This window comes from Leiobunum rupestre, chromosome 1, assembly GCF_980474605.1.
Source record: "Leiobunum rupestre chromosome 1, qqLeiRupe1.1.hap1, whole genome shotgun sequence".
Taxonomy (NCBI): Eukaryota; Metazoa; Arthropoda; class Arachnida; order Opiliones; family Sclerosomatidae; genus Leiobunum; species Leiobunum rupestre.
The window spans coordinates 74,148,342-74,174,067 of record NC_143384.1 but is presented as its reverse complement, the minus strand read 5'-3'; the positions used below and the strand labels follow the sequence as shown (position 1 = coordinate 74,174,067).

At 37.5% G+C, this 25,726-nt stretch overlaps 1 protein-coding gene across 2 annotated transcripts in view; it reads right to left on the bottom strand.

Annotated features, from left to right (window-relative positions):
• Window positions 1-610: 610 nt before the first annotated feature.
• The window catches only part of LOC149966379 (LHFPL tetraspan subfamily member 3 protein-like), a 55,994-nt gene continuing 30,878 nt past the window's right edge, over window positions 611-25,726 (bottom strand). For both annotated transcript variants that reach the window (XM_090171630.1, XM_090171639.1), the window contains 3 exons: window positions 2,399-2,632; window positions 1,630-1,754; window positions 611-1,567 (listed from right to left, as the gene is read on the bottom strand). In XM_090171630.1, the coding sequence (XP_090027756.1) occupies window positions 1,460-1,567; window positions 1,630-1,754; window positions 2,399-2,632 (467 nt within the window). In that variant the 3' untranslated portion in view covers window positions 611-1,459. The remainder of the gene's footprint in view (window positions 1,568-1,629; window positions 1,755-2,398; window positions 2,633-25,726) is intronic.

Below are 25,726 nucleotides of genomic sequence, written 5' to 3'. Positions count from 1 at the left end.
GCTAACTAACAACTATACCAAGTTAGTTAGTGGAGTAACGTAATTAATATATTTTCTATTTTTATTGGTAAGCCCGAAAATAATTTTTAAATTCTAATATATTTTCATGTTGTTAAAGCGAAAGTGGACTCAGTGCTTCAGCTAGGCTAGGCTAATACCCAAGGCACTACCTTAGTCCCAAGTCATCTAGCGACTTATAATGCCTTTAAACAGGTGGCCGGGTTACAATGAGTAGGAGGGTGGTGGCAAGCCCTTCATGCCATGGGAGCCAACAGCTCCCTACACTAACTATTACCTTTAAGCATAAACTGTAAAATACCTTTTTAACGTACTTAAATTCTTAAAATAAGGTTGGAATTTAACGTAAATTTTTCATAAGCAAATATTTTATCTTAATTATAAAAAGCAACAAAAGAGTACATATTTATGTTTTTATTATAATAGCATTTACATGAGAAATAAAAACATTTAGTTTTTGGGACCTCCGATATTATATATAAAATAATTGGGCCCAAAAAAGACAACTCTAAAGGTAGGCCAAACGATTTACAATACGGAATCTGGTTTGGTGTTAATTTCCAAAGACGGCAGAAAAGAAACACCATGATATCGATACAACACAACAAAATATGCAAATAAACAAAATCGCGCGAACTAACTAAACTTTTGTATACTTAAATTAAATGCGGTTACTTCATTTTTTTACATTAAATCGTGATTACTGTTAATCTTACGACATACTATAACAGATATATAGTATTTAGAGTATTTCTCGCGCGAAATAACTCTCGGTACGATAAATGTTAAACATCACTGTAGATATAAAAAACACAGAAAATATTGTTTTGGCATCTTGCCGCGGTATGGCAGCACACTTTAAGTTTCTAGTGTTTTTTTGTTTGTAGTTTCTTTGCGAAACTAAACAAAATATAACGGCGAGATGTAATTAAAACGTCCGTGTAAATATATTTACTGGGAAAAATTCTACGATGTTTTTTCACGTCCTACCAATGAATGGTTTTTGATTGGGCGCGTACACGCGTGCGCAGTTGGGGAATCGCTCCCCGAAGCCGATCACGTGACTTAACGAAACACGCGCACTGTGGTTTTTCGATTATTATTTTTTCATACTTTAAGGGAAAACAGAAAAAAATAAAAAATATATTAATAAACCTTATTAACTGAGTGGTGGCACTGTACATTTTGAAAAGGGCCCAGAGGGTTCTGTTTTTCTATAACTTGCTTAAAATTCGTGACAATAAGTGCCAATAGAATAGATATTATTGTAGAAATAACCGAAAGATTTTCAAATGTCATAACTAAATTATCAAAGAATAAAATTAACTGAGCAGGTACCTTATTATTATCAAAATTGAAATTTCAATTACTAATTTTCCCTCGAAACCCCCCGCTTTTGCACGTAATTAAATTTGCGTTTTAAGCAAATTATCGTTTTTCCTTAGAGTTGGAAATTGCGATGGATAGATGGCGGGTTTCCATAGTTGTCGACACGGCTGCCAGATCGGCGCGAGTACTCGGAGAATCGTTCCGGGTCCACTGAGTTCATCTAGTTAGTAGAAAATGTCAGTCAAAATGATAAAATAAAATTATATATATCTCAAATATTACGTGGTGCGGGTGTCCAGGGTGGTGCAGACCGGGTGCGGGTGGTGCCGGCATTAAAAGCACGGGTTGCACAGATTTTCGAGATACTACCGATTGAGTGTCGTTCAAAAATGCGGTATTAACTTCGCCTAAAAAACATGACGCAAAAATTAACAACCAGATTTACATAGTCAAAAAGAGCAGAACGATATTGGGGTCATTAAAAATCGAAAATGTCATTTGTTTGATTTAAACGGGATTTTTGTATATATTTGATTTGATTTTGTTAATTTAAATTTTTATTCATATTTTCAAACTTTTTAATGTCTCTTTTCGTTGCCAAATATATTGATAAATTGTATGCATTTGAATTAATCTGAATTCAATTTGATTAGTATTTTTAATTATTTCAGAATTTTCATTGCTTCAGTAGTAATTTTTGTACATTTTCATGAATACATAGAAGTATAATAATAATAAATAATATTAATATTAATCATCTAGGCTAATACCCAAGGCACCACCTTAGGCCTAAGTCATCAAGTGACTTTTAAAGCCATTAATCCAGGTGGCCGGGTTACAATGCGCAGGAGGGTGGTGGAAAGCCCTTCACGCCACGCGAGCCAACAGCTTCCTACAGTAACTATTGCCGTTAATAGATGATTTAAATCAATGATTTTTTTAATCATTTGATTTAAATCATTCAACCCTAGTTTCTTCCAAGTAGTTAAATCAAGTAGCGGAAATCCGGAATATAGGTCAAAGGTCATTTTATTAAAGCATTTTATCAAACCTCCGTTGGTAATGTAGTGATCGGGTAGCAATTTCACGTATCGAGTTCCAAGAACGAACGCCAGGGCGGCCAGAGTAGCGCAGTCGCAGACGCCGATGATGGCCAGAATATACGCCCAACGTATTCCGCATTGCGCAGGCTCGTAGCTGTCGGCTTCCGGTCCACATACGTCCCTAACTTCCGCCGCACCCCAGCCGGCCGGGAAGGCCAATACACCAACGACCAGACACAGAGCTATTCAAAAACACAAACAATTAATAAACATTCCAAATTGGCATAGGTTTACAATTTCGTTTTCAACATTCTCAAGTCGATCTTTCCCGAAACTCAGTAACACTCAAAGCGTTATAAATATACAACTTTTCACCTTGGGCTAAACAAAAGATATTTACATTTCAACGCGTATAAGGCTACTTAAAGAAAGCAGTTTTAATGAAATTTCAAAACGCTGTCAGGGACAAGCGGGTTATTTGTAATTCACGAAGAGATTTAATTTTCTATGCCAATGAAAATAATGGCTCACACAATCGTTCACAACGTACTCGAAGAAATACATTATTTCGATTATGAACAAAAAAATGAATTGCAATTTCGTTAAATAAAAGTTGTTTCAATTCTACGTTATTAAAACTTATTATTGAGGGATTCAAATTTTATTAAAACCTAAAACATGATATTCCAAGTTTAATAAAAACTAAAACAAGAACTATTCTAAGAATCTAAGTTGATTGAAAACTAAAACACGAACTATTCTAAGAATCTAAGTTGATTGAAAACTAAAACACGAACTATTCTAAGAATCTAAGTTGATTGAAAACTAAAACACGAAGGATTCTAAATGATTAAATTTTAAATTGTCTAAAAATTAATATTAAAAAGATTCAAAAACTGAAGTTAGCCAACGAATTCACGAATTCCGAAAACAATTGGTTATAATTGAAAGGTTCGCTTCGTGCTGGAATTCACGCTCATAAACAAAGTCATTGCAGCTCCATTGTCACGTTATTATCTGTTTAATTCCACGGGCAGCCCTCTTTTCTCAAATTGCACCAAAGCGAGCGAACGACAGAAGGGTGTGGCTCAAGTTAGTATCCCCCTAAAATAAGCCTTACAAACATTCCACCCGAAACATTCTTGACCCCAAAAATATGAACTCATCGCCAAAAATTAGCCTGAAAATGATCAAGGGCCCAGCCCTTCCGAAGTGGGATAGTCTTTTGCAAAAGATCACGATTCTTAACGTTCGATACACGTTCGTAGAGTTTTAAACTCTTTTGTGGGTGAGAGAAGCGTTTCTATTCTACCGCCAAAAGTCACCTTTCATAAAATAAGGTCGCAAAGGTTGAACTAACACTCCGAATATTAATTTTCTCGGGCTTGCTAAGACTTCAAACGATCAGAAATATTTTCCAGTCACGAATAATCAGAATTTTTTGATAGATGTCTGAATATTAAAACGTAAAATCTTAAATATTACTTATTTCTACGGTTTACGAACTTGTCACGTTGAAATTGAATGTATTTGTAACTAAATTGAGGAAAATTCAAATAACTTAAAGGGAATAGAAACTAATGCGAAAAAACCATCTGATATAGTACGTGCTTTTTGAACGTAACTATAGCGCCAATCAACTCTAGCTTCTTTCCTACACCTGGTGGCTGAAATATGGAATTCGTTGATCCGTCATAAATACTTTCTTTAAAAACTTAAATTAAAATTTTCCAAAACATAATCAAGGGAGGTAATGAAAGGATTAAACAATTATTCTATAAACAAAAGGTTTGGTTCAGTAAACAACAGGAAATTCGAAATTAACCCACAATGTACCTCTTTTTCAGGTGACATTTAAGGTTAAGATAATTTGCAAAATATTTACTTTTATTAACTGTAGGCGTATAATTGCGAAGATAAAACCTTAGGACCAAATCATTTCATCAACGCGAAACAAGATAGACTGCCTAATTTTGAGAACCAGTGATGAGCTAATTCCCACGTATAGCCATGGACCAGTTTAACAAACAATAGCAAACTAAAGAAGACGACCATTTCAAATATATAAAATAGCGGAATTTAACAATGAAAATCCTTGATCACCTCTTTATTATACACTTGAAAAGTGAAGTCCCTGTAGTCGAAAAATCCGAGTCAAGTAAACAAACACAGTTCTTTCGAATGCTTGAAAGTTGGGAGATCGCAAATGAAGTTGCGAACCAGTTCACCGCGGGTTGCAGTCAAAAAATTATAAAGAATTCATCGGAATAAGGTTGTCATTGTTAGAGATTTAGATAGACACCATGACTTCGACTAGAAAATCAACTGCTATAGTAACCTCAAATTTCTGAAGCAAATCGTGTAAAAGCTATTACAAAGTTAAGGAATGTTTTAAGTCTTATAACGAAAGCTATTGGGAAACATAAGTCTAAACGCGTGGCTTTATGATTTTAAAGTATCTTTAAATAATTTGAAGTTTCATTTAAACCAAGGAATATATTTCAATAGTTTTGGCGCAAGTTTTGAAATTTCTACAAACGTTCAAGTACGATATCGTACGCTGTGGATAAAGTTCATTATTTTGCTCATATTTGAATGACGCTAAATTAAATTACACTTTGAGTTGGAAAAAATTCTTCAAATGTATTTCTCAGATGTGCAACCTTGGCTATACCATATGAAATCGAAAATAAGCTTAGTAGGTTTACAATAGAAACGCACGAATTTAAGTAATAATTGAGTCGTTGCAATGCTAAGGTTAATTCCTGGAGAAAATGTGGGAACCACCGCGTAATGTTGAAAAGGGCGGGCGCAAACACGAAATAGCGACGGAATCAATATAATTTCACCCTTTAATGACCGAACAAGAAAAAGAGAGAAAAACCGAAACAATTTTGTCTAAATGAAAAAAGGAGTACTTTCGATTTTCAACGCTGGGGACAGTGGCTTCGAGCCATTAAACTTGATGCGTGGAAAGGGAGTCGAGGTGAACAAAAATGCGCTTTCGAACGCTTCACGCTCGACTGAAATTGTCATCTATTCTACACGCCCACTACAAGAGTATCTAACTTTCCTAGTCAGCCACCCACAGCCGTACACGGCTAGTATTGTCTCTGGTGTGGTGGCATGTGTGTTTAAGGGTTACTAGGCCCACGGAGAGGGGCCACGCGAAAGGGTTCCACGCTCCGCCTGCCCTAACGGTCGTTTTAATCCGTGAACAGACACCAGACCAACCTCCCATTCCTAACATCATTAGGAAGTTCGTCGTACCTTCTAACGACGGTATTAATGAATTTCAACATCTTGGCAAAAGGGGTTTCAACTGCTAACGAACCTTAATAATGAACTATCGAATCTCCAAAACATTCAAACGATAATTTTTATAGATAATCATTTTCTAAATTTAAACCTGAAAGTTATTTCGGTAATAACTTAAAGTGGTAGTAATTCTGCCAAGCTAGAGTTTAAAATTATGGGTTGCCCTTAGTCCCTGCTGAGTGGTGTGTTTAAACTCGAGTGTTGTAGACAAAGTTTTTAGACCACTTTACACAGATATCTACATTTTAGCTATGTATTAGAAATTTACGTACTTTTTGTCGATTTGAAACAATTCCGGACAACTATGGAATGATTTCTAGCAGCTGTTGAATTAACTAGCTAATATTTTAATGAATATTATACAACATAAAAATGAAAAGCGCCCCTGGATCTCAGCTTCCCTGAGCCACATTAACGTATAAGTTAATTTACCGAGACAGCAATAAACCCAACGAAGCGTTATGGTATTAGGACACAATGTATAAATCTCGTTCGAAGCAATATAGTCCAATAATTATTAGGCCTTGGTAAAAAGAACCCACGTGGACGATATTAAAATTAATTCCAAAAGCAAGCGGGCGAAATAAACGCTAAAAAAGTGGGCCAAAAAAAGTAAATTTAACATTGGAAGATATTGGGTGTCAAGATCAAATTGGGAAACTCTGTGAAAAGAACAGCGTCTGTGGCAATCGGTTAAAAGAAAGCCGGCGAAGATTGTTTACATCTGCAGAATGAATATGGCGTTTCAAGATAAAACGTTTCGCCGAGAGCTGGCTTCCCTTGAAAAAATACAAGTGTATCAAAAGACTGTCTTTCTCAGTTTTCCGGGATCGGCTAAAAAGCGACTGACCTTGCTTAGGCACAATCGTTACATAATAGCTCAGCCCAAACCCTCCACTCCTACCTTTATACAACGCGTCGCTATTACATCAATTTAATGACCAATTTAGATATCTCTTATAAAAGAGGTTATTTTGTTACCGGTGATAAATCAAACCCAAGTTATAGAAACCTTTCAATTAATCGCGACGGTGGGTTTGCTTCTGAAGTTGGCATTTGTTTCTGCTGAAAGAACGAACCTGACAATAGTAGTACCATTAACTGCAGCTCATGAAGGAAATATTACAAGCTAATTAAAAGGTCCACGGAATCGTTTGAAAAATTCAGGACGAATTTCAGGTAGCTTCTCCCCTTCCGTCACGTGACTCAGACCGAAGTTCCAGCACGTTATTCTGTATAGGCCCATCCACAATACTCAAATGATTCCGTGGTCCTTTAACCACTGGCCTCTGTTAATTTACTTGTTAAAATCCAGTGCTTTCGGTGTAATTTAAGGTCTTTGAATGTCCTGAATGTAGTAATATTTAAATACTCTTGAATAAGATATTTCAGTTCAATGGAAATTAACAATCTGATTTTGATGTGCAAGCTGGACTGAGAATTGCAAAGTATGGCTAAAAGGAATTTGTCAATAGAATCTTGAATGCATTGACCAACAAAAATTGTCTTTGAACCGCTATTAGAATTTCCAATTAAAGCAAGTTTTGCGAGTTTAAAAGTGGTGAAACATGCGCTTAGCAGACGAAAATCTAGCTAATAAATGAGCTTCTCGAGTTGGCCGTTAGATGATTATGTTAACTGAAAAGACCAATAGGTTGATTTAGCTTACGAAATAAGGATCGAGTCGAAATACTTATTTTAAAACTCGACCTTCTAAAAAGATATTTTACAGATAAGAATATTCCAATACAGCTTTATAGTACGAAACGCTAAGGCAGTTTTTCAGTTAACTTTGTCACAGTACGAGTTTCGAGTGCAAGGGGAGGTGTTTTAGGGACAGTTAAAGAACAGCCTACACTAAAAACAAAAGCAGCAGAAACTAATCTAGCTTGAATTCTTGTTCGCGTTCGAGCAAACACCGACATTTAAAATGGGTGCGGCCAATATCTTAATAGCAGAGTCAAGCTTCGAATTCCGCCACAGAGTTTAATTATCAATGACCTAGACCTGGAAAGTTTTCATACCCGTACCGTCAGCGTACGCATTGGCTCCCAAGCCTCACGCTGTTCCCAAGAAAGAGTCAAAAAATCGCTGTCACGAATTAAATAGAGGAACTAAATTGGCGAGAGACGCTGACTCGAAAACAATGGTTCTGGAGACATGAGCCGCTGGCAATCACCAATGACAGATGCTAACAACAAAGGAATGGCTTACAATTCAATGTAGGCAGAACAAAAAGTACTTTTGTCAATCCCATTAAAATTGAGAGTGTTATTAATTATACACCTATTTGTTAAAAGTTGAAAGAACAAGCTTTAACTACGATAAAGCTATTAAGGAACAGATTCATTTGCCATTAATCGGTGTAGGGGGTCAAATTTGATTTAAAACATTATATTAAAAATTGTGCAGATCGAATATTACAATTATATTAGATACAATTACAATATACAGGGTGTTTCAAAAGGTTATGCAAAAGAATTAAGGAGTTGTAGGGGGTGAGTTGAGAAGTATGCCTGATTTTTTTATTTTTTTCCATTTTTCTACGATGAGTTAAAAGAGCGCCAGAGAGCTTCAAAGTGTGGCCTACTAGTCCCTGGAAGTAGGCTTCAACAAGCACGAAACCAATCAGCAGGGACTTTAAATACCGTTCAACTTTACTTTTTTACGCTGGTTACCTCGATTTGTTTTCAAAATCCTTTTTTACCTATCACACGAACTCAAACCTTAATTTTTGCATTTCCCCGCTGCTTGGTTTGGCACTTGTTGCAGCCTACTTCCAGGGGCAGGTAGGCCACACTTTGAAGCTCTCTGACGCTCTTTTAACTCATCGTAGGATAATGGGACAAAAACAGGCATAATTTTCAACTCATCCCCTACAATTCCTTAAAATTTTTGCATAACATTTTGAAACATCCTGTATTTAATTCAACTAGTGGATGAATCATTTTGAAAAAGAACTAAGGAATGGCCTAGGAAAAGACGTTTATAATGGCACCACCTATTGTGCAAAATCAGAACAATCTGTTTGGCGCTCCTTTATTTTGAAAATATTGCAAGTTAATATTGTTTGAAGGTCATCAATTAGATAAGTTTAGCCATAAGTGGTAAAAGCGGTTTGCACATCATTGAAGCAAAACAAATTTCGGTTTGTTCTAAAACACCCTATAATTATGGTATGGCTGCCGCGATTTGGTTAATTATATTTATCTAGTCCAAATTGGCATCGAAATTAAAAAACGAAATCGTTGGCTAACAATCCAGCTTACGATAATATTGATATTGATTAAAAATATTTAACTTTAAACGTTTATAATTTTTAAAAGAAAATTTTTCTTATAAAATCCATTCTGTTTAAATCCATTGGAAAATCTTAATTGGTCCAAAGTGTTAAATTTAAGATATCTCGATATTACATTCTTTGGGTAGACATGGTACAAATTCAAATTTTGATTCATACGAGCATTCCTGGAAATGTGTCACCCTTATTGCATTAACCAAGAAAATGTTCTAGGCAACTTTTGCAGGATGCTATCTAGCGAGTTGTTTTGACAACTAAGGCTTATTTTCACTCGGACAAAACGGTGATCTTTGACGCAAAAATTCCAAGTTAGGCCTTATACATTTTTTGCGCCTACCTTCACTGTCGCGGAGTTTTGGTCAGAGGGGGTGCTCAATTAAGTTATCAGTTGTACCTTTAGTGTATAATAATATAACATAAGTGTGAAACTTCCTATTCTTCACGTGCGAAAGTTTTACTGAGAGCTATTCACAAGACAGACTGCATTACGGGCTTCGTCGCCGTTTTGCGTCCGCTTGCTAACGCGTCACACGTAGCCTTTGACAGCGCCTCGCTAGGGGGAGATTTCCTTCTTGTGATGACGTCACTTTGTTACTAGCTCTCTAAATAAAATGTTCCCCAAAGTGACAAACATATGGTTGTACAAATCAGAGGTAATGAAGATAAATCACTTAAGAAAACCACTGGAAATCGCCGAAATAAAGCCAGAAATCTCTGAAAAATCACAGATGAATTGTGAAAAATCAATGCAAATCACTTAACGTCTTTCGAAAATTAAGTAATTAGGTGTACAAACGTTTTGGGAGTGACAACTCCTCGTTTGGGCGCGAGTGAAAACCAGGCTTAACAAACCGTAAATAAACTTTTCTTTGGCTAGTGATAACTTTTATATTTTGCGTATAACGTGCGCAAAAACCAGCGCTGATAACCTCACCCCCAAATAAACCGGGCCAGAGCGTACCCACGACGAAACCGTTTTAGCGGTCAAAATTGTTTTACGGTGATTAGCCGCCATTAGAATAATGATTAGCGGAAAACAATTTCTTGGTTCGCGGGTGTCGTCGTTAATCAAGCAACGATAAAATATGCGCGGAAAGAGATAGATAGAGTCAACAGTGAAACAAAATTGATTTTGGAAAAACAAACACGAGGAAACTTCCAAGCGGAACGAAGCTACTTATCATCGCGAACAACGGCTACTGATCGTCAGATTTCATAACACGTCGTAATGGTGGCAAACAAGTTCGTCATATGACTGGACAAAAGATTCACTTATGGCGTTTTCTTTTTCGTCAAAATAAAACTGGAGTTTTAACATTCAGCTAAAGTTAATAATCTATGAACGTGAAGGATCCGATGGGTCCCCGATCATAGGCAATATAGTGCAATCTACATTCATAAAATTGAACCAGATGCTGAAAATTTGTCTCCTCTGTTTATTTTATTTGTCTCTTATTCAGTTGCTAGAGTCGGTCATTTAAGATACGTCTTGTTATATTTTTGACCAGAAATCTATAGTTGCGTTTTAATTACCATAAGGGCCCCTAGATTTAGAATTAGTAAAACACTGGTCTTGCTTCATAGACCACTTGAAAAAATTTAACTTCACTTTAATTCTCTCAGAGACAAAACTTTGTAGAAATGGGAAACATTGCGATCAGGAAATATTTGATGATGACAGCTCAAAATCCAGCGCGCTGTCTTAAAGGGAGCCTGAACTAAATCCAAAAATCGCCTGTTAACCGGTGCTACTATTTGGTTTTACGTAACTAGCGCCAATCGTCATTAACTTCTGTTATGTGAAATACGTTAATCCCCGATAAGCATACTCCCTTTAATTGACAAACCTAACGTAACGTTGACGCTACTGTAAGAAATCACAAACAACCAAGCGAAAAACAACTCTACAAATACAGGGTGGGAAAGACGATGACCGAGTTGACATCTCGAACATGAAAGATAAAAATTAACTTTCAAGTTAGGCAAACAAAAATTGAAAACCAAGATACCCCACGATTCTAGCACGTGAGAGATTCTGTAAAATGACAAGTGAAAGCTCCTCTTGGGAGGAGGGGGCCAAAAACGGTCGACAGAACAATCGGTTGGCGCGTTGGAGCGCGTAACAACCCCCTTCCCCCTGCCGATAAAAAACAGCAAAAGTCAACACAGTCAACACCATTTCGCTGTCTTCAAAATTTAGCCTAATATCCGCTCAAGCGAATCAAACATCGAGATTATCATCAAAATAGGTTGAATGGGTTAAACCTCTGCCTAATTCAGTGGATTATCAATTTGGGAGACCTTCACGCTGTTACGATTACATATTACGCAATGCGTAGACTTTTCGGATTATTCCCATAGCTGGTAAACCAATATTTAAGCCTAAGCCTATCAACTCTAAGTTTGAATCGAAAGGTAGTGTTGGTTCAAGCTAACGACTGTCGAAAGTACAGCGCTAAATCCACCCGGTGGCGGAAAAGAGAAACGTAACGCGTCCCGCAATGCATGATGCCAGCTGCTTTAGTAAGAGAGAGGTGCGTAGAGAGAGAAAGGGGGAAGGAAGAAGCTTCAATTTATCTCTACCAGGTGCCGATACTATCGCCTGATTTCTTCTTTTTCGCCCGTCCAGTGGTGGTACAAAGGGTGCTATGCGCGTTTCAAACTTAGGGTTGATAGGCTTATGATTTAAGAGAAAAGTCATTAATAATAAACTATTTCCCTTGGTATTCACAGTAGAAATTTTTAAGTAGACGATTTATTTTTTATTTAAAACGTGGTCTAAAACTGCTTGATTTTTCTACGGGAAAGGTTTTTTTTATTATTATTCAAAGAAGGAAGAAATAAGCGCTGATTGAGTCTGAGAAGACCGCGAGCCCGGCGAAGATTTCAGGCGTGCTTGGAACGTGTGGGACAAATTCAGTCCGCTCGTCCACCCAAAGAATATAAAGCCCCAGGAATGGAAGGTGTAGCTCCGTCTAGTGGAACTTCTGCGCCTCTCGTTTTTAAAGAGAGACCGGGTTGCGATAACCGTTTCCGGTTACTCTGATTTGCTTTGCCGGAAGTTTCTAACTCAGCCAAAACACGCGGCCAATAATATCAATCCTTCCATTCCTGGGGCTTTATATTCTTTGGTCCACCTGATTAATCAGGACGAGATATGTGTAACGGCCACTGGCCAACGGGGGGATACGTGGGGACACCCATGGCGGAAGTATTCCGACCACCCGTTGGGCGATTGGTGGTCGTCCTCACACGGCCATCCACAAACTCTGCCTCCCAGACGCCTGGGATTACAGGATGCGGGAAAGGTTATAAACATGTCCAATACGGAGAAAATGAAAAAGAAGTCTATTGAATATTTCCTTGGAGGTCTTGTTCAGTAACCGCGAAGACCAACAGTCAAAAGCGTCAGCGGAGATTGCAAGTTCAACCAATTGGATCCCACTTTGGAGCATCTGAACACGCGCGTATAACCAAAGAATGTTTGCACTTTTACTTGAATATTTTCCTGAAACGGTGTTTGGTTCCAAGCCGTGATCCAACCAGCCACGGTTGGCTGGACAACGGAACTCGAGGGAAGCCAGTGAAAGAGCGAAGGTTAGTGGTCCCACCCCGCCGAGGCACTCGCCGAAAATTCGCACGTATCATTAACCCGAATCGACACATTTTCAGAAAAGAGAGATAAAAAAAGAGAATACACCACATCAAAGAACTGCAACTCCCTAAGCGGATTTCGGGTCCGTCAGACCTTCTTACTTTGGATCATAATTGTGACTCATTACCAGCAATGGCTCTACAAGAATTCACAGATATTTCTCTCTCTCTCCGCAGAACCGGAAACGCCAGATACATTTTTAACCCAAATTCGACGTAGGTGTGACAACGACGAAAAATATTTAGAATCGTTGTTTTTTTTTAAATATATCATTCTACGGAAATTTCGGTTTTCAAACCGGTAGTTATTTTGCAATTTCGATGAAATATAACGAGTTATGGTGGAAAATAACAATTGTTTACTAGTCCTTGAAGATCGGAGGGAAATAATTTACCATCTTCGAAGGATTGCTATTCTTCCGCGTAAGGTTTCAAAAAAGAAACTGGGAATAATAAAAACTCTCGTTCATGGCCATTTAAACGATTGATTTTGTTTCTTTTTTATTTGGCGCTGTTGGGATCAGGCCTTAGCGGGGTTTCGTTTGGGTCGTTAGTCGAAGAGGCGTTTCAGAAAATGATATCTACAAAACTGGTCGAGTTGGGTTCGGATTCCTGAAGAGAAATTCCGTTTTGCCGAGTTTTCCTAGTCGAACTAGAATGTGGAAGCGGGGTTTTACTATTAAGTCAAAGGGTTAATTGTGAAAGCATTTGTCTATCGTGTTGCGCAGATGGCAGATTATCCACCTTTCATATATTTTCTTTTAATTCGTGATTTGTTCTGCATTTCATCAGTAATTTTGTAAGTTTTGTTCGGAATATGTTAGCTTCTATCTACTCTGAACTTACGGCATAAGACATATTGTTTAAACAATCATACACGTGTCATTAAGGGATATTTAATACGTTCGCCAAAAGCCGCTAAAATCGAAGCAAAAAGCAGTGACACTGACGTCACGAAGTACTTCGTGCCTTACAACTGTAGGCCCTATACATTCTTGGTTGCATAAGCCCCCTTTCCTTAAAATTCAATTTTCTAGAACGGGAATTAGAGGCGCTAGCTACTTTGGACGTTTTAAAGTAACGATGGCGATAATAACTAACACCCATTTCAAATATTTACCGCGGGTGTCGTAAAATACAAGCTGGTAAAAGCGCGTTCTTATGTAAATCCGGGGGAGGTGTTAAGTAACACCCCTTTAGGGTATCCTCTCTCTCTGCGTGTCCAGGCCTGGCGCAAACATCCTAATTCCGGAAGTGAAGCAGCGAGGGAGACATTGCTCAAGAGAGCCGACGGTCAAATGGAGGAAAAAACAAGGTTTCGGTGTTTCTCGGCGGGAAAACAAGTTTGGGGCGGCTTGATATTCGCGTGCCAGACTCACACTAGCGACGTTCAATTGGCGGAGAGAAATACTAGCCACATTCATACTACTACGAGTAAAGTACCCTCGAGTATTTGGGTCGTTACACGTTAAAATCATGATATATTACACCCGAAATACAGGGTGTTTTTAAAAGGTTATTAAAAAAATTTAAGGAGTTGTAGGGGGTGATTTGAGAAGTATGCCTGTTTTTCCCCCATTTGCCTACGATGAGTTAAAAGAGCGCCAGAGAGCTTCAAAGTGTGGCCTACTAGCCCCTGGAAGTAGGCTGCAACAAGCGCAAAACCAAGCAGCAGGGACTTTAAATACTGTTTAAATTTACTTTTTTACGCTGGTTACCTCGATTTGCTTACAAAGTCCTTTTTTACCTATCACACGAACCCAAACCTTAATGTTCGCGTTTCCCTGCTGCGTGGTTTTGGGCTTGTAGTAGGCCACACTTTGAAGCTCTCTGGCGCTCTTTTAACTCATCGTAGGAAAAAAGGGAAAAAACAGGCATACTTCTCAACTCATCCCCTACAACTCCTTAATTTTTTTGCATAACCTTTTGAAACACCCTGTATATTAGACAAAACAGGATCTTTTTTCTAACGCGTAAAAACTTGGTCCTGCCGTTTGACCAATAAGGTTTTACGTTTCTGCATCGAAAATTCGTCTGCTAATAGTGCTATGACTTGTTTTTAACGTAACTAGCTGGCGAATATGTCATATAGATGCATGTTTTAGGGTAAATAACTACCTAAAATCCGAAAGGTGCAATTACATTTGGTAACTGATCGATGTGAACTCAAAACCAGAAACCTAAAAAGGGAAACCTTGGAGTGTCAGCCGTTCTGTTTGCATCCCCGAACCGTCGAAGACAAACTATCCATAATAAAATATAGTTGGGAAATTAACGCCAGGTGAACAATACCCGTATTTTACAATCCCCCCATACAAAAAACCTCACCACCAATCAGATTCGAACAATGGTAACCCACTGTAGATTGCGTCACTTGACTGTAGGATCAGCTTTCGCAAAAATATTCGAGCGCGAGGGAAGGAAAAATTACCGTTTAGTATATACGAGGCTCATTAAGATAGTGTCCCCGTTACGGCGAAGAAATGTTGTTATTGGATGAATGCGAAACGTTTTTTCGCCTTTGGCCTTGGACTGATGGGTGCGTTTACTATCTCCGGCGTGGGATGAAATCCGGAATGACTGCGTATCCTCCCAACCAGTCAGCCGCAGCCAGCGAGAAGGGGCGCTAAGATTGAAAGTTTAGCGCGCGAATACAATGAAAATGATGATGATAATGGATACGTAATTGAAGGATGTACTGGATACTTGAAAATCCTCACCCAGATAACGCGATACCCTCTTGTTAGTCACACTCGCTTCTATGGATACCTCGTGCCCCCATAAAACGACAGGAATGTGGTTTGCAAAGCCACGTTTCGTGCCTTTCTTCGGGGTGACGGTTAAAGTTTAACAAAACCGTTTTACAGGCATATTCAAGAAAATATTAGTTACCTAATTCTAGGATATATTATATTTTATTATCAAGGATTAATAAAGTGGACAAGACAATTTTCTTCGTAGTAGAAATCTTAGAGTAAATATACGTACAAAACAATGTCAAGTTAGCAAGTGTAAGATATCTTTAATGTAAGAAAAAAAATTAATATTGGTAAAATCTAGGAGCAACAAACACAAGGAGAACGCAGCTAGCCTTTAAACACGCTAACGCAGTGTTACGTACAAATTTCATTGGACGAACCTTTACACTGCACGTTCTACGGGCAGGGGGGAAGACAATTTCCGAATTTTCCCCTTCCGACGGCAGCAGGCGCTAAAGCGTCTAGCCAATGAAAAACGTACACAAGAAAATCCACGACTTTTGACGGGTTGCGTTCCCTTGTGTGGGGGGCTGTGTTTGTTGCAACTAGTTCAGGGTTGCCACCAAATTTTCAGATTCAAATTCCCTGACTATTCCCTGTTTTCCCTGACCATTTTAACAGATTTTCCCTGACTTATTAAGGCCAACATTTTTCTTTTATATTTTACTTTTATGAAAAGTTAATAAATTAAGATGAACTTATATTTCAGTAAAAAGGTTATTGCAATGTTGAAAAAATTAGCAAAACATTCAAGAAAATAAATGATAATCATAGAATTTGTCATAGATCTAGAGTTGAATTACCTTCAAAAAGTGCCAAGATAAAATAGAATTCCCTGACTTTTCCCTGAATTTTTACCAATTCTTAAAATTCCCTGACATTTCCCTGACTTTTTAGGCCCATTTTTAAATTCCCTGACTTTTCCCTGATTTCCCTGTTTTCCCTGACGTGTGGCAACCCTGTTTTATAGATTGTATTTTCTCGTAATAGTTACAGAAACTCACTAAGGCTGGACGTGATGTCGTGAAAAAAGAAGACACTAGCCTTCCACTATAGCGATGCTAAGGTCACCCGAAATCTCCCTATTTGCCCGAGAATTCTTATCAACTTAACGTACCCCAAATAACACGCGAAACTATTTCTCGAAACTTGACAGATACCACTGTAATAAAATTAAGCGCATCAACTAACGGGATCATACGAAGCAAAGACACAGTTCAATATCGCGGTCACACGACGAAGCACGTCCAAATTTAGCACCAAAATAGAAAAATACTCCGATCCGAACCTTGCCCCAATTTCGATTACTTTTGAGTTGTTTTTTTGTAGAAACTTAAAAGGTTTTATGGACAGATTACGGCGATTTTTAAAATATCACCAAACCGTACCATGAGAAAACCCGCGAATAAAAATATCTCTTATAGTTTTTGTAAAAAGCCCGAAGAAGAATTCGTCGATTTTTATTTTATCCTTAAAAGATTATACGAGAAAAAGCGCTGTTGGGGCCAAATTTAGGGAAAAGAAGAAAGATTACGGTTAAATCTGGGAGGCATTTCTCTTTCGCGTATGTCTAGAAATAAATGTTCTTGAACTTAACAGTGAATGCGGTATCGCGACGGGGAAAAATCGATGTAAAGGGCAATATCTTCAGTGTCACTGTCTCCTTTTCGGTCTGGTCGTAAACTTATGAGATAAAACCTTAAAAGGTTAAGCAAGGGCCCCAAAGTATTTGTCCTTGGTTTTTTAGACTTACAATTCTTCAAAACTCAACGCGGAAAATCCTAGTCGGAAATTGTTCGTTTATTTCGTGGGCGAGTAGTGTACACTATTTGCCACTTTTACAAATTATTTTTACTAAGAGGAAATTATAAGCCTGCCCCACTGCTGCTAAAATGTAGCTGCCCACTCCTTTCACAGTCAGTAGAGTGTTTTAACAACACAACACCTTGAACTATTGGTAGATACCTGTTGTGAAGTCGAATACTTGTAGAATGCCTCTTTGGCGTGGACGGTTTTTGGTAAACGCATCTTTTAGGTTGGTGAAAGCGATGGTCAATTAACTACCGTGGTTTATGATTAAATCTGATTAAAATAAAATCTGTAGCTTTGACTGTATGAAGATTAAAATTGAGTAAATAATAATGAAATTTTTATTCTTGATTATTAGGACATCTTGTACCAAGTTAAAGAGTTTTTAATTTTCAGTGAAGCTTATCTGTATCCGTGGTTCTGCGGTAGAACGCTCACCTGTCGTGCAAGAGGGCTCGGGTTCGAATCCCGGCCGATTAAAAAATTATACTACACCCAATGACAAAAAGAGGGCACTTTTGTAAAAACCTTTTCCCTGATTCTAAGAAACTGGGTACGCAGTGATTACCCTTTGCCCCGAAAATGCGAACGCGGGCCTGACAGACAGACCCACCCACAGACAGACAGACAGACAGACACGGTGGTTGTATAACCCCTCCTGGGGTACAAAGTCCCCTCGGAGAGGTAAAAATATTAACAGAAACCTTGCCCACAGTAAAAGACAACATACCCAATTGTTTTTAATTATAGTGGCATATTCGCGTGTCTTTTTGGATTACCTATCGTCTAAAATTTTATTCCAATCCATCTCCAAATAGTCGGTAATTGGCCCAGATAAACGAATAATTTCCACCTCTTAACTACCTTAAGTTAACGTAATCACCTTCAACAATTAAAAGATAGCCTTAAAAATACAATAACGCGAAAAATGATGTCGCAAAAGGTAGAAAAAAACCTTGCGCTCAAAACATTCTGTAACAAAGTGCGAAGTCGTCAAAACCGAGTGTAATTTGTTAACGCGCGCGAAAAGATGAAAACCTTCAACAACGGCAAAAACCCCCGTTATAAAAGTTTTAAGATCAAAATTACTTAATATAGAAAGATACCCAAAATTACCCTCCTTAAAAATCGATTCTACTCGAAGAAAGGTGAAATATGTGGCAATACTCCACGCAAGATACGCGTAGCGCGTCATCACTTATTTTGGCGGTCGTTGCAATCACGGTTTTGGAATTGAAACTCCTTTGGCTGTTGGCGCAATTGGGTGGCCCTCGGGGCTGACAAAATTATTCTTTATCTAAACACAAGTTTCTTGTTTTCTCCAAATACAAAACATCTCTTTCTCGGTGTCTCCGTCTTTGCCTCAATTGGCTATTTGCTCTTTTTGCGGCTAATGTTCTATTATTACTCAGGTCGGCGTCTTTAATTTCCTCATTTCCAGACTGTCTTATTAAATCGCTTAAATTATTTTAAATCGAAATGGAATTGTTTCGGGAAATGGTCGGGTCCCGCGGGCTCCTCTAATACTTTTCTAAACATCACTCTCCCAAATGAAAGAATTGACGCCGACGAGAAAGTATATATTTGTTCTCTTAATATCTCACGAAGGTGTCATTTCTAATGATTTCATCTTATAGATCATATTGATTTTACCGCTAGTCTAGCGAAAAGATAATGTTAGGCATGTCCATAATGTTACTTCCATTATGCTTAATCTATTTAGGATTAACAATGATGGAAGGATTTCGTCCACTCTAAGCGGAATTTTACGAGTCAATTTGCGAAATAGACACGTACATTTTTCACTCGATTAAAAATACATGATTTCCATTCTCTGAGCGGAAAACATATATCGAATGTCCTGGATATCTCAACCCTGAAAAACCCATTGTATCATTGTTCAAATCATTACTGTCAACGGTTGGGTACCACTGCCTTTGCTAAGTCAAATTTTGATCTGAGTACCACGCTTTTTAATTTTTGCATTTATTCGTCGAAAATCTAACTTTAATCTAGTGCACGAATCCATAGCTCTACTTGGAATGCTTATCGCGGCAGATTTTCGTCTCGATGTGACTGACGGTTTTTTTGACGTCACTATGTTAACTTAACAATCAACAACGTGAGAGGGGAGCGCGCGCAGAGGGCATTTTTTCTCTCGTAGGCGGGTCCAAAGCCGTCAGAGTGATCTTACCATACGCGATACGCCAGGATAAGCATTCCAAGTAGAAGTACGGATTCCTGCCTAGTGCTATAAAAGTGTTGGTAATTTTAAATCCAATAGTTAATTATTGATAACATAATAAAGTAAATCACTCTATAGGGAGCTGGATTGGCACAAAATAAGATTTGGTTAGTACTCAATTGATATTAGTAAAACTGTTTTAAATGGTAGGTACGTATAAAAAATTATTTATGAGTTGTAAATGTTGTAACGAAAGAAATATTTGAGGTAGTAAAACCTAGCTAAGGTAACTCCGCGATCAAAGCGACGGTAATTCTGGCAACTATACAAGTCAAGTATCGGCGAAAGAGGCAATCTAAGGAGGATTGAAGTGGGACGAAGGGCGCCTCGGGGACCCAAAAAGAACTACATCGTCATTTAGGAAGAAATATTGAAATCGCATCATTAAAAATTTCGAGATAAAAATCAAACAGTGAAAATATGGAAAGGGTAACAGGCGCATTATCGCCAGAGGAACACGAAAAGGGTAAGCGCTATTAGCGAACGGTCTCTCTCTCTCTCTCTGCTCTACAGGTGGCACCACTCGATTGTCATCAAGGCAGGGCGACGGAGGCAGGATACATTTTAATTGGAAATTCGTTGGGTTTGTCCGTAGTGCTTGATAAATTAAACCTTTTTTACCCAAAGAGGGCGGTAACGGCCGAGGACACGTTTGACAGTTCCTCTCAAAGGAGATTAATGGCGAACAGGACCCATTAAAAATATGTTATTCACGAGAGAGATTTATTAAAGTTCATAACGCTAATTGTCGTCAAAGGAGACGCTTTATCTCTTTATTATCGGAACCTTTTTTTTAATTAATAACAATAACGAGACCAAATTACTTTTCGGCAATTCTCTAGGGAAATCCTCGCCTTATAGCTATCTAGAAATCGTAAGATAGTGAAACGATCAACATCCGACGTGGAAAAAGGTATAATATTGTATCACTTAAAGATTGCTACACTTTGATTATAGACAAGTGTAGTAATCTTGCCCTGAAAAGTATAGTAAGTATTCCTAAGAATAGTTCAACACTAATTATGAAGAAATTAACGATACATAATCATAAAAAATAATGCTACACTTTGATCATAGTCAAATGTAGCAATCTGGCTGCAGAAACGTATGGTGGGTGAACTATAGTGTAAGGATTTACGATATAAAATAACTATAACTGCGCGTGGATCAAACACCCTGTAGTTGGTTAATTGTAAACTACTTAATTTACCTAATTATGAATAAATTAACGATACATAATCATAAAAAATAATGCTACACTTTGATCCTAGTCAAATGTAGCAATCTGTCCGCAGAGAAGTATGGTGGGTGAGCTATAGTGTAAGGATTTACGATATAAAATAACTATAACTGCGCGTAGATCAAACACGGTATAGTTGGTAAATTGTATACTACTTAATTTACAAAGTTATATCTGTAGTGGCTGATCGATGTGAAGATCAAATGTTTGGCCAGATCGTAGTTTTAGGAGTATGTCATTTTAACATACTGTGGTCTTGGAGCCACTTGGCCACCATCTGTCTGCCATCCTTGCTTTCTACAATTAAAAACATCGTAGCGTCATTGGAATAAATTGTTTTGAATTCTTTCCACGCGTTATTGGCCCCTGCAATGCAGGAAGGCCACAGGGCTTCAGGGGGCCCCTAAATTCCTATCAAATAAAAACCCAGAAAACAGTTGTTTTCTTACCTACGCCACTAAATTCCACGCGTCATTTCCCCAAATATTTAGTCAGACGACAAATGTCTTGGACGACGTAGGCCGACTTAGAAGAAAGTTCAAAACCATCTGCCCACACTTTCCAAAAACCAAGTGGGTTCAATATAACAATTGTTGGTTTACGCCCTCAAATGTTTTGTCGGGGGTTGAAGGGCGACATGACGCCAGAAAAGTATATGAGAGAGACGACAATTCATATTCAGGCGTCACATATTTACGGGTCTTCTTTCTCAGAAAGACAGCGTGGAGTAAACGATATTCCTGAGAAACCCACGTTGGAAATAAGGTCAGTTAATGGCCCCAAAACTGACAGGGATACACCCAGACATATTTTACGCCAACAAAGACTGCGCAGAGAGTGAAGTTCCTTCAAAAAAGATTTAAACCCAACTATTAGATCTAAAAGCAAGTAATAAAGGAGTTGGGAATGTACCCATTTGAAAAATGAACCAGTTTTCATTTGTTAATTTGAATTAGCAGATTGTTAATTTAGGTTGAAATTTTAACAATGAACGGGGGAAATTGTTATTTGACGCCTTTTTTGACAATAGACACTCCAACTATTTCATACAAGCAATTAACTGACATCAATTGTTTCTGAAAATCAAGCTGGTGTAATGCAAATAGTGGATCGAACAGCCACGACCAATTCGCTTAGGTGCCAGATTTGTATCTGCATATAATTATAGTTTAGAAAAGGTTTTTGAGATTTAGCACGTGAAAAATTCAGAAACTAACAAGGAGAGTACCCGAGGTGTTTATTGCCGATTTGGTTCAAAGTCGGGCGTAATGTAAACTTATCTAAGATATGAAATTTCCCAAAAGGAGACGTTGCACTACCCATTCGATTTGCCATGGCAACCGAAAATGTTGTTGACCACTTAATGCAAAAATAACTTTTTTTCCGTATTTTACACAAAAATTTGTTACAATTTTACCCCAAAAATGTTCCAATTTACCCAAATTTGATGAAATTTACTTAAATGTGGTTCAAATTACTCATTTTGTGATTTTCAAATTAAAAAAAATCGTAGGTGAAACCGAGAAAATCCCATGCTTTATTAAATGGAGATTTTTTGTTTTAAGTGGTCAAAAACAATTTCGGTTGCCATGGCAAATCGAAAGGGTAGTGCAACGTCTCCTTTTGGGAAATTTCATATTACGCCCGACTTTGAACAAAATCGGCAATAACCACCTCGGGTACTCTCCTTGTAAGTGTACTTTTCTATGGTAACTAAAAAAGCTAATTCTATTGACGTTTGAAAACGCGTCAATACTTGAATCTTACAAAATTTTGATGCTCAAATAAACTTCTCCATCATAAGAACAATGAAATAACCGTAATAGCATGACGTAGTTATATTTTCACAAAGACTTTAAAATGTTTAGGTTCAATTTATCGGAACCTTAATTTCAAGTTGGGTAACTAAATTGACGTAACTTTATTTATTAACCAATAACGTTAACAACAAGATTTAAAATTACGTAAAATGCGTGGGGCACAGGAGGATAATCGTAAAAATTAAGGCTATCGAAGAATTTCAATTAGAAATTTCTCAAGTCACGATAAAAGAGATATTTTGGAAACAAACCCTCCATTGTGTGAGCGATTAAGGGGAGGCGTGCGAGGAAAGCGGGCAAGAACGCGAAATAAGAATACTTTGAAGGTAAAAGAAGCTGCTTTGGGCGGCTCTTCGTAGATCATACTTTCTTCATTAAAGGCGGTGCTGCAAACCCCTCCACGACCCAAATTCCTCCACAAAAGAAAACGAGAATAATTTGGCAAAGCGCGCTTCTAGAAAGAGCATTTCCAAATTAATTTCGTTAACATCATAAGTATATAAAATACCTGTTACGTGCTGCCGTGCAAAAATAACTTTTTCAAGTTTGAACACGTGGAAGCGTACACCGAATTACGGTTCACAGTGTAACTTGTATATTACTCCTATCAGTAGTCTATAATCATGTTCCGTAAGCGAGGGTAAGACACTCTGTGAACTCGGTGTACACTGCCGTACGTTTGACAGTGCTAAATGGAACTCGCGAACTCTTGAAAATATGTACCTTTAACAGTGCTAAATGCACGAACTCGGTGTACAGATTATTTTACACTGTCTTACCCCTCGTCCGTAAGTGTGTCAGTTAGTCGAAATAATTACTGATAGATATTTGTAAAGTGATGTCACTTCCATAAAAATAAGCACATCTAGTGGGGAAAATCCGCAACTTAAAAACACGTTATCACGCAAAAAGTCCTAAGCCTCGGCATGATGACGAAGCAAACGTATGACATAGTCTGAAATCCACGAAAAATGCGTAGTCATTCATAATTGTTCCAATAAAATGTAGGGATATTTGTAAATCGTATTTTGTAAATCTTAGAAAGTCATTGTAATGACGTACTAATGTGAACCAATTAACTGCAAAAAGCAACGGAAATCTGTGAAAGTACGTATTTCAAAGTAATACTTTTATCTTATACACTTCTGAAATTTTCATACTTTAATGTTCTAACTTTTGAACGATTAAAATTCGCCTCCTACCCGTGTTTATAAAGGTCAAATAAACCATTCTTCAACAGCAACCCATCGCGGCTGGATTGCGAAGGTGGTTCGAGTCACGGCGGCAACTTCGCCAGGATCCGATGGCAAATATCGTATACAATACGTATAATACAACAATCCCAAGCTTAAAAAAATATGATTATAAATGATTTTGTATTCCGCGCGGGTGCTATCGTCTTAATCAAGCCATTGTCTGTAAGATAGATGATACAGCTCGCAAGTTGACCTTCGAACGAAGGAGTTATTTCGCTTTGCCAACAGACTCGCGAAGATTGCCTTTTGCGAAATCTTCCAAATCAGGCTAAATAATCCTTTATTATCTATAAGAGGATGCTATTATTGAAAGCCATTTTTAGCACGAATTCTATCGAAATTCGTTACGGGTCTTTTTCAAATTTGGGTATTGTTCTTGGTTTGTTGGTGAAATTCAAAACATCACGAAGTCAAGGTAGCACGTTTGAACGCAAATATCACCTCCATCGCGGGTGGTAAGACTCAGAGAAATCAGGTTAACTTCTAGTTAGAGTTGGGGTTAAAATGCGACGACCCTGTTAAAACTAAAAACAATCTTGAGGTAAAAAAAAATATATTTTATATTTCGGGATGTGAAAGATTACTTCGATGCCTATCAAAAAGTGGTTTAAAATTTCCATTCCGTTGCCTTGAATTTAAATGTTTGGCGGGTTTACGCCTTTTCAAACTATATATACGATTGAGTAACTCGGAATAGAGTTAAAGTTCACGGAAAATTTAATTTTAATGGGGCGCATTTTATTAAAACACAAAAGGCTGAAAAAGTAAAAAACTGCAATGACCCCAATGTATTAAACTAGTCATAGTCGTTAATAAATATTTGAAAAGACCCTTCGGAGCCTGCCACATTGTTTTATGATGCAGTAGAGTTGTAAGTCGGAAAATTTCCCGGAAAATTACAGAGGCCTTTTTTCCAGTACATTTTCCGTATTTTTCCGAAAAGAAGTAAAAAAAGGTTTTCATTTCATGATTAGCCTAATATTGTTCGCAAATTTTAATTTCGCGGCATTTTCGCACCCAAAAGTAAATTTAAATATCTAGACTAGTCTTAAATAAAAACCCTTAATTTTATATTTTTCCAATTTGCGAAAATTTTTCCGTATTTATTTTTCCGGAAAATTCAACACTCTGTTATGCACCCATTTTGCATAATTAAAAACTAAAAAAATATAGAATGAATTATTTATACATTACTATAAGTTTTATAGGGTTTAAATATCGAAATACATAATTTAATAGTAAAATTATACCAGATTTATTGAAACAAAATTAAAATTTTATAAGACGCATGCCTAATTAAAATATAGAAGATTTAATCAAATGATTATATATTATCATTTCAGAGTTATAGAAAAATATAGGAATTATAAGGGTTAGCTGGTGGCACTACACAAAAGGATAAAATGAAGTGGACAGGCACACCATATATTTAGAAACTCCCACCGAGATAACTATGATAATAGAACAATATTTCATATTGTACACAAAGAGAAACGGGATGAGAGTTATTTATAAACATTTAAAGCCTTTTCTTCCAGCTAGTGTCAATTTTAAACACGCGCGTGATTCACGTTCTAAATGTCCGCGGAGTTTTGAAAGCGAATATCCAAGCTCACGAACAATGGAATAAAAGAACATTTTTCAGGACAAGCTGCGTTTCTTTAAAAATCAATTATACAAATATTCTCTACGTGCGGTTCAACCCTAATTTTCCCAGTGGCACTTTTGAATAAATTAGAACGATAACTATTCATACAGTATACGCCAGGGAAGATTCCAAACTATAGCGCCGTCATTCTCAAGGTGACGGAGAACAATTATAACGTCTTAGGAAATGGGCTAATTTGCTATAAATATTAACAAACAAAAGGTTTACCCACCGAGAGCGTACTGTTCGAATAAATAACTACGACAATATGGACAAAAGAGGTTTT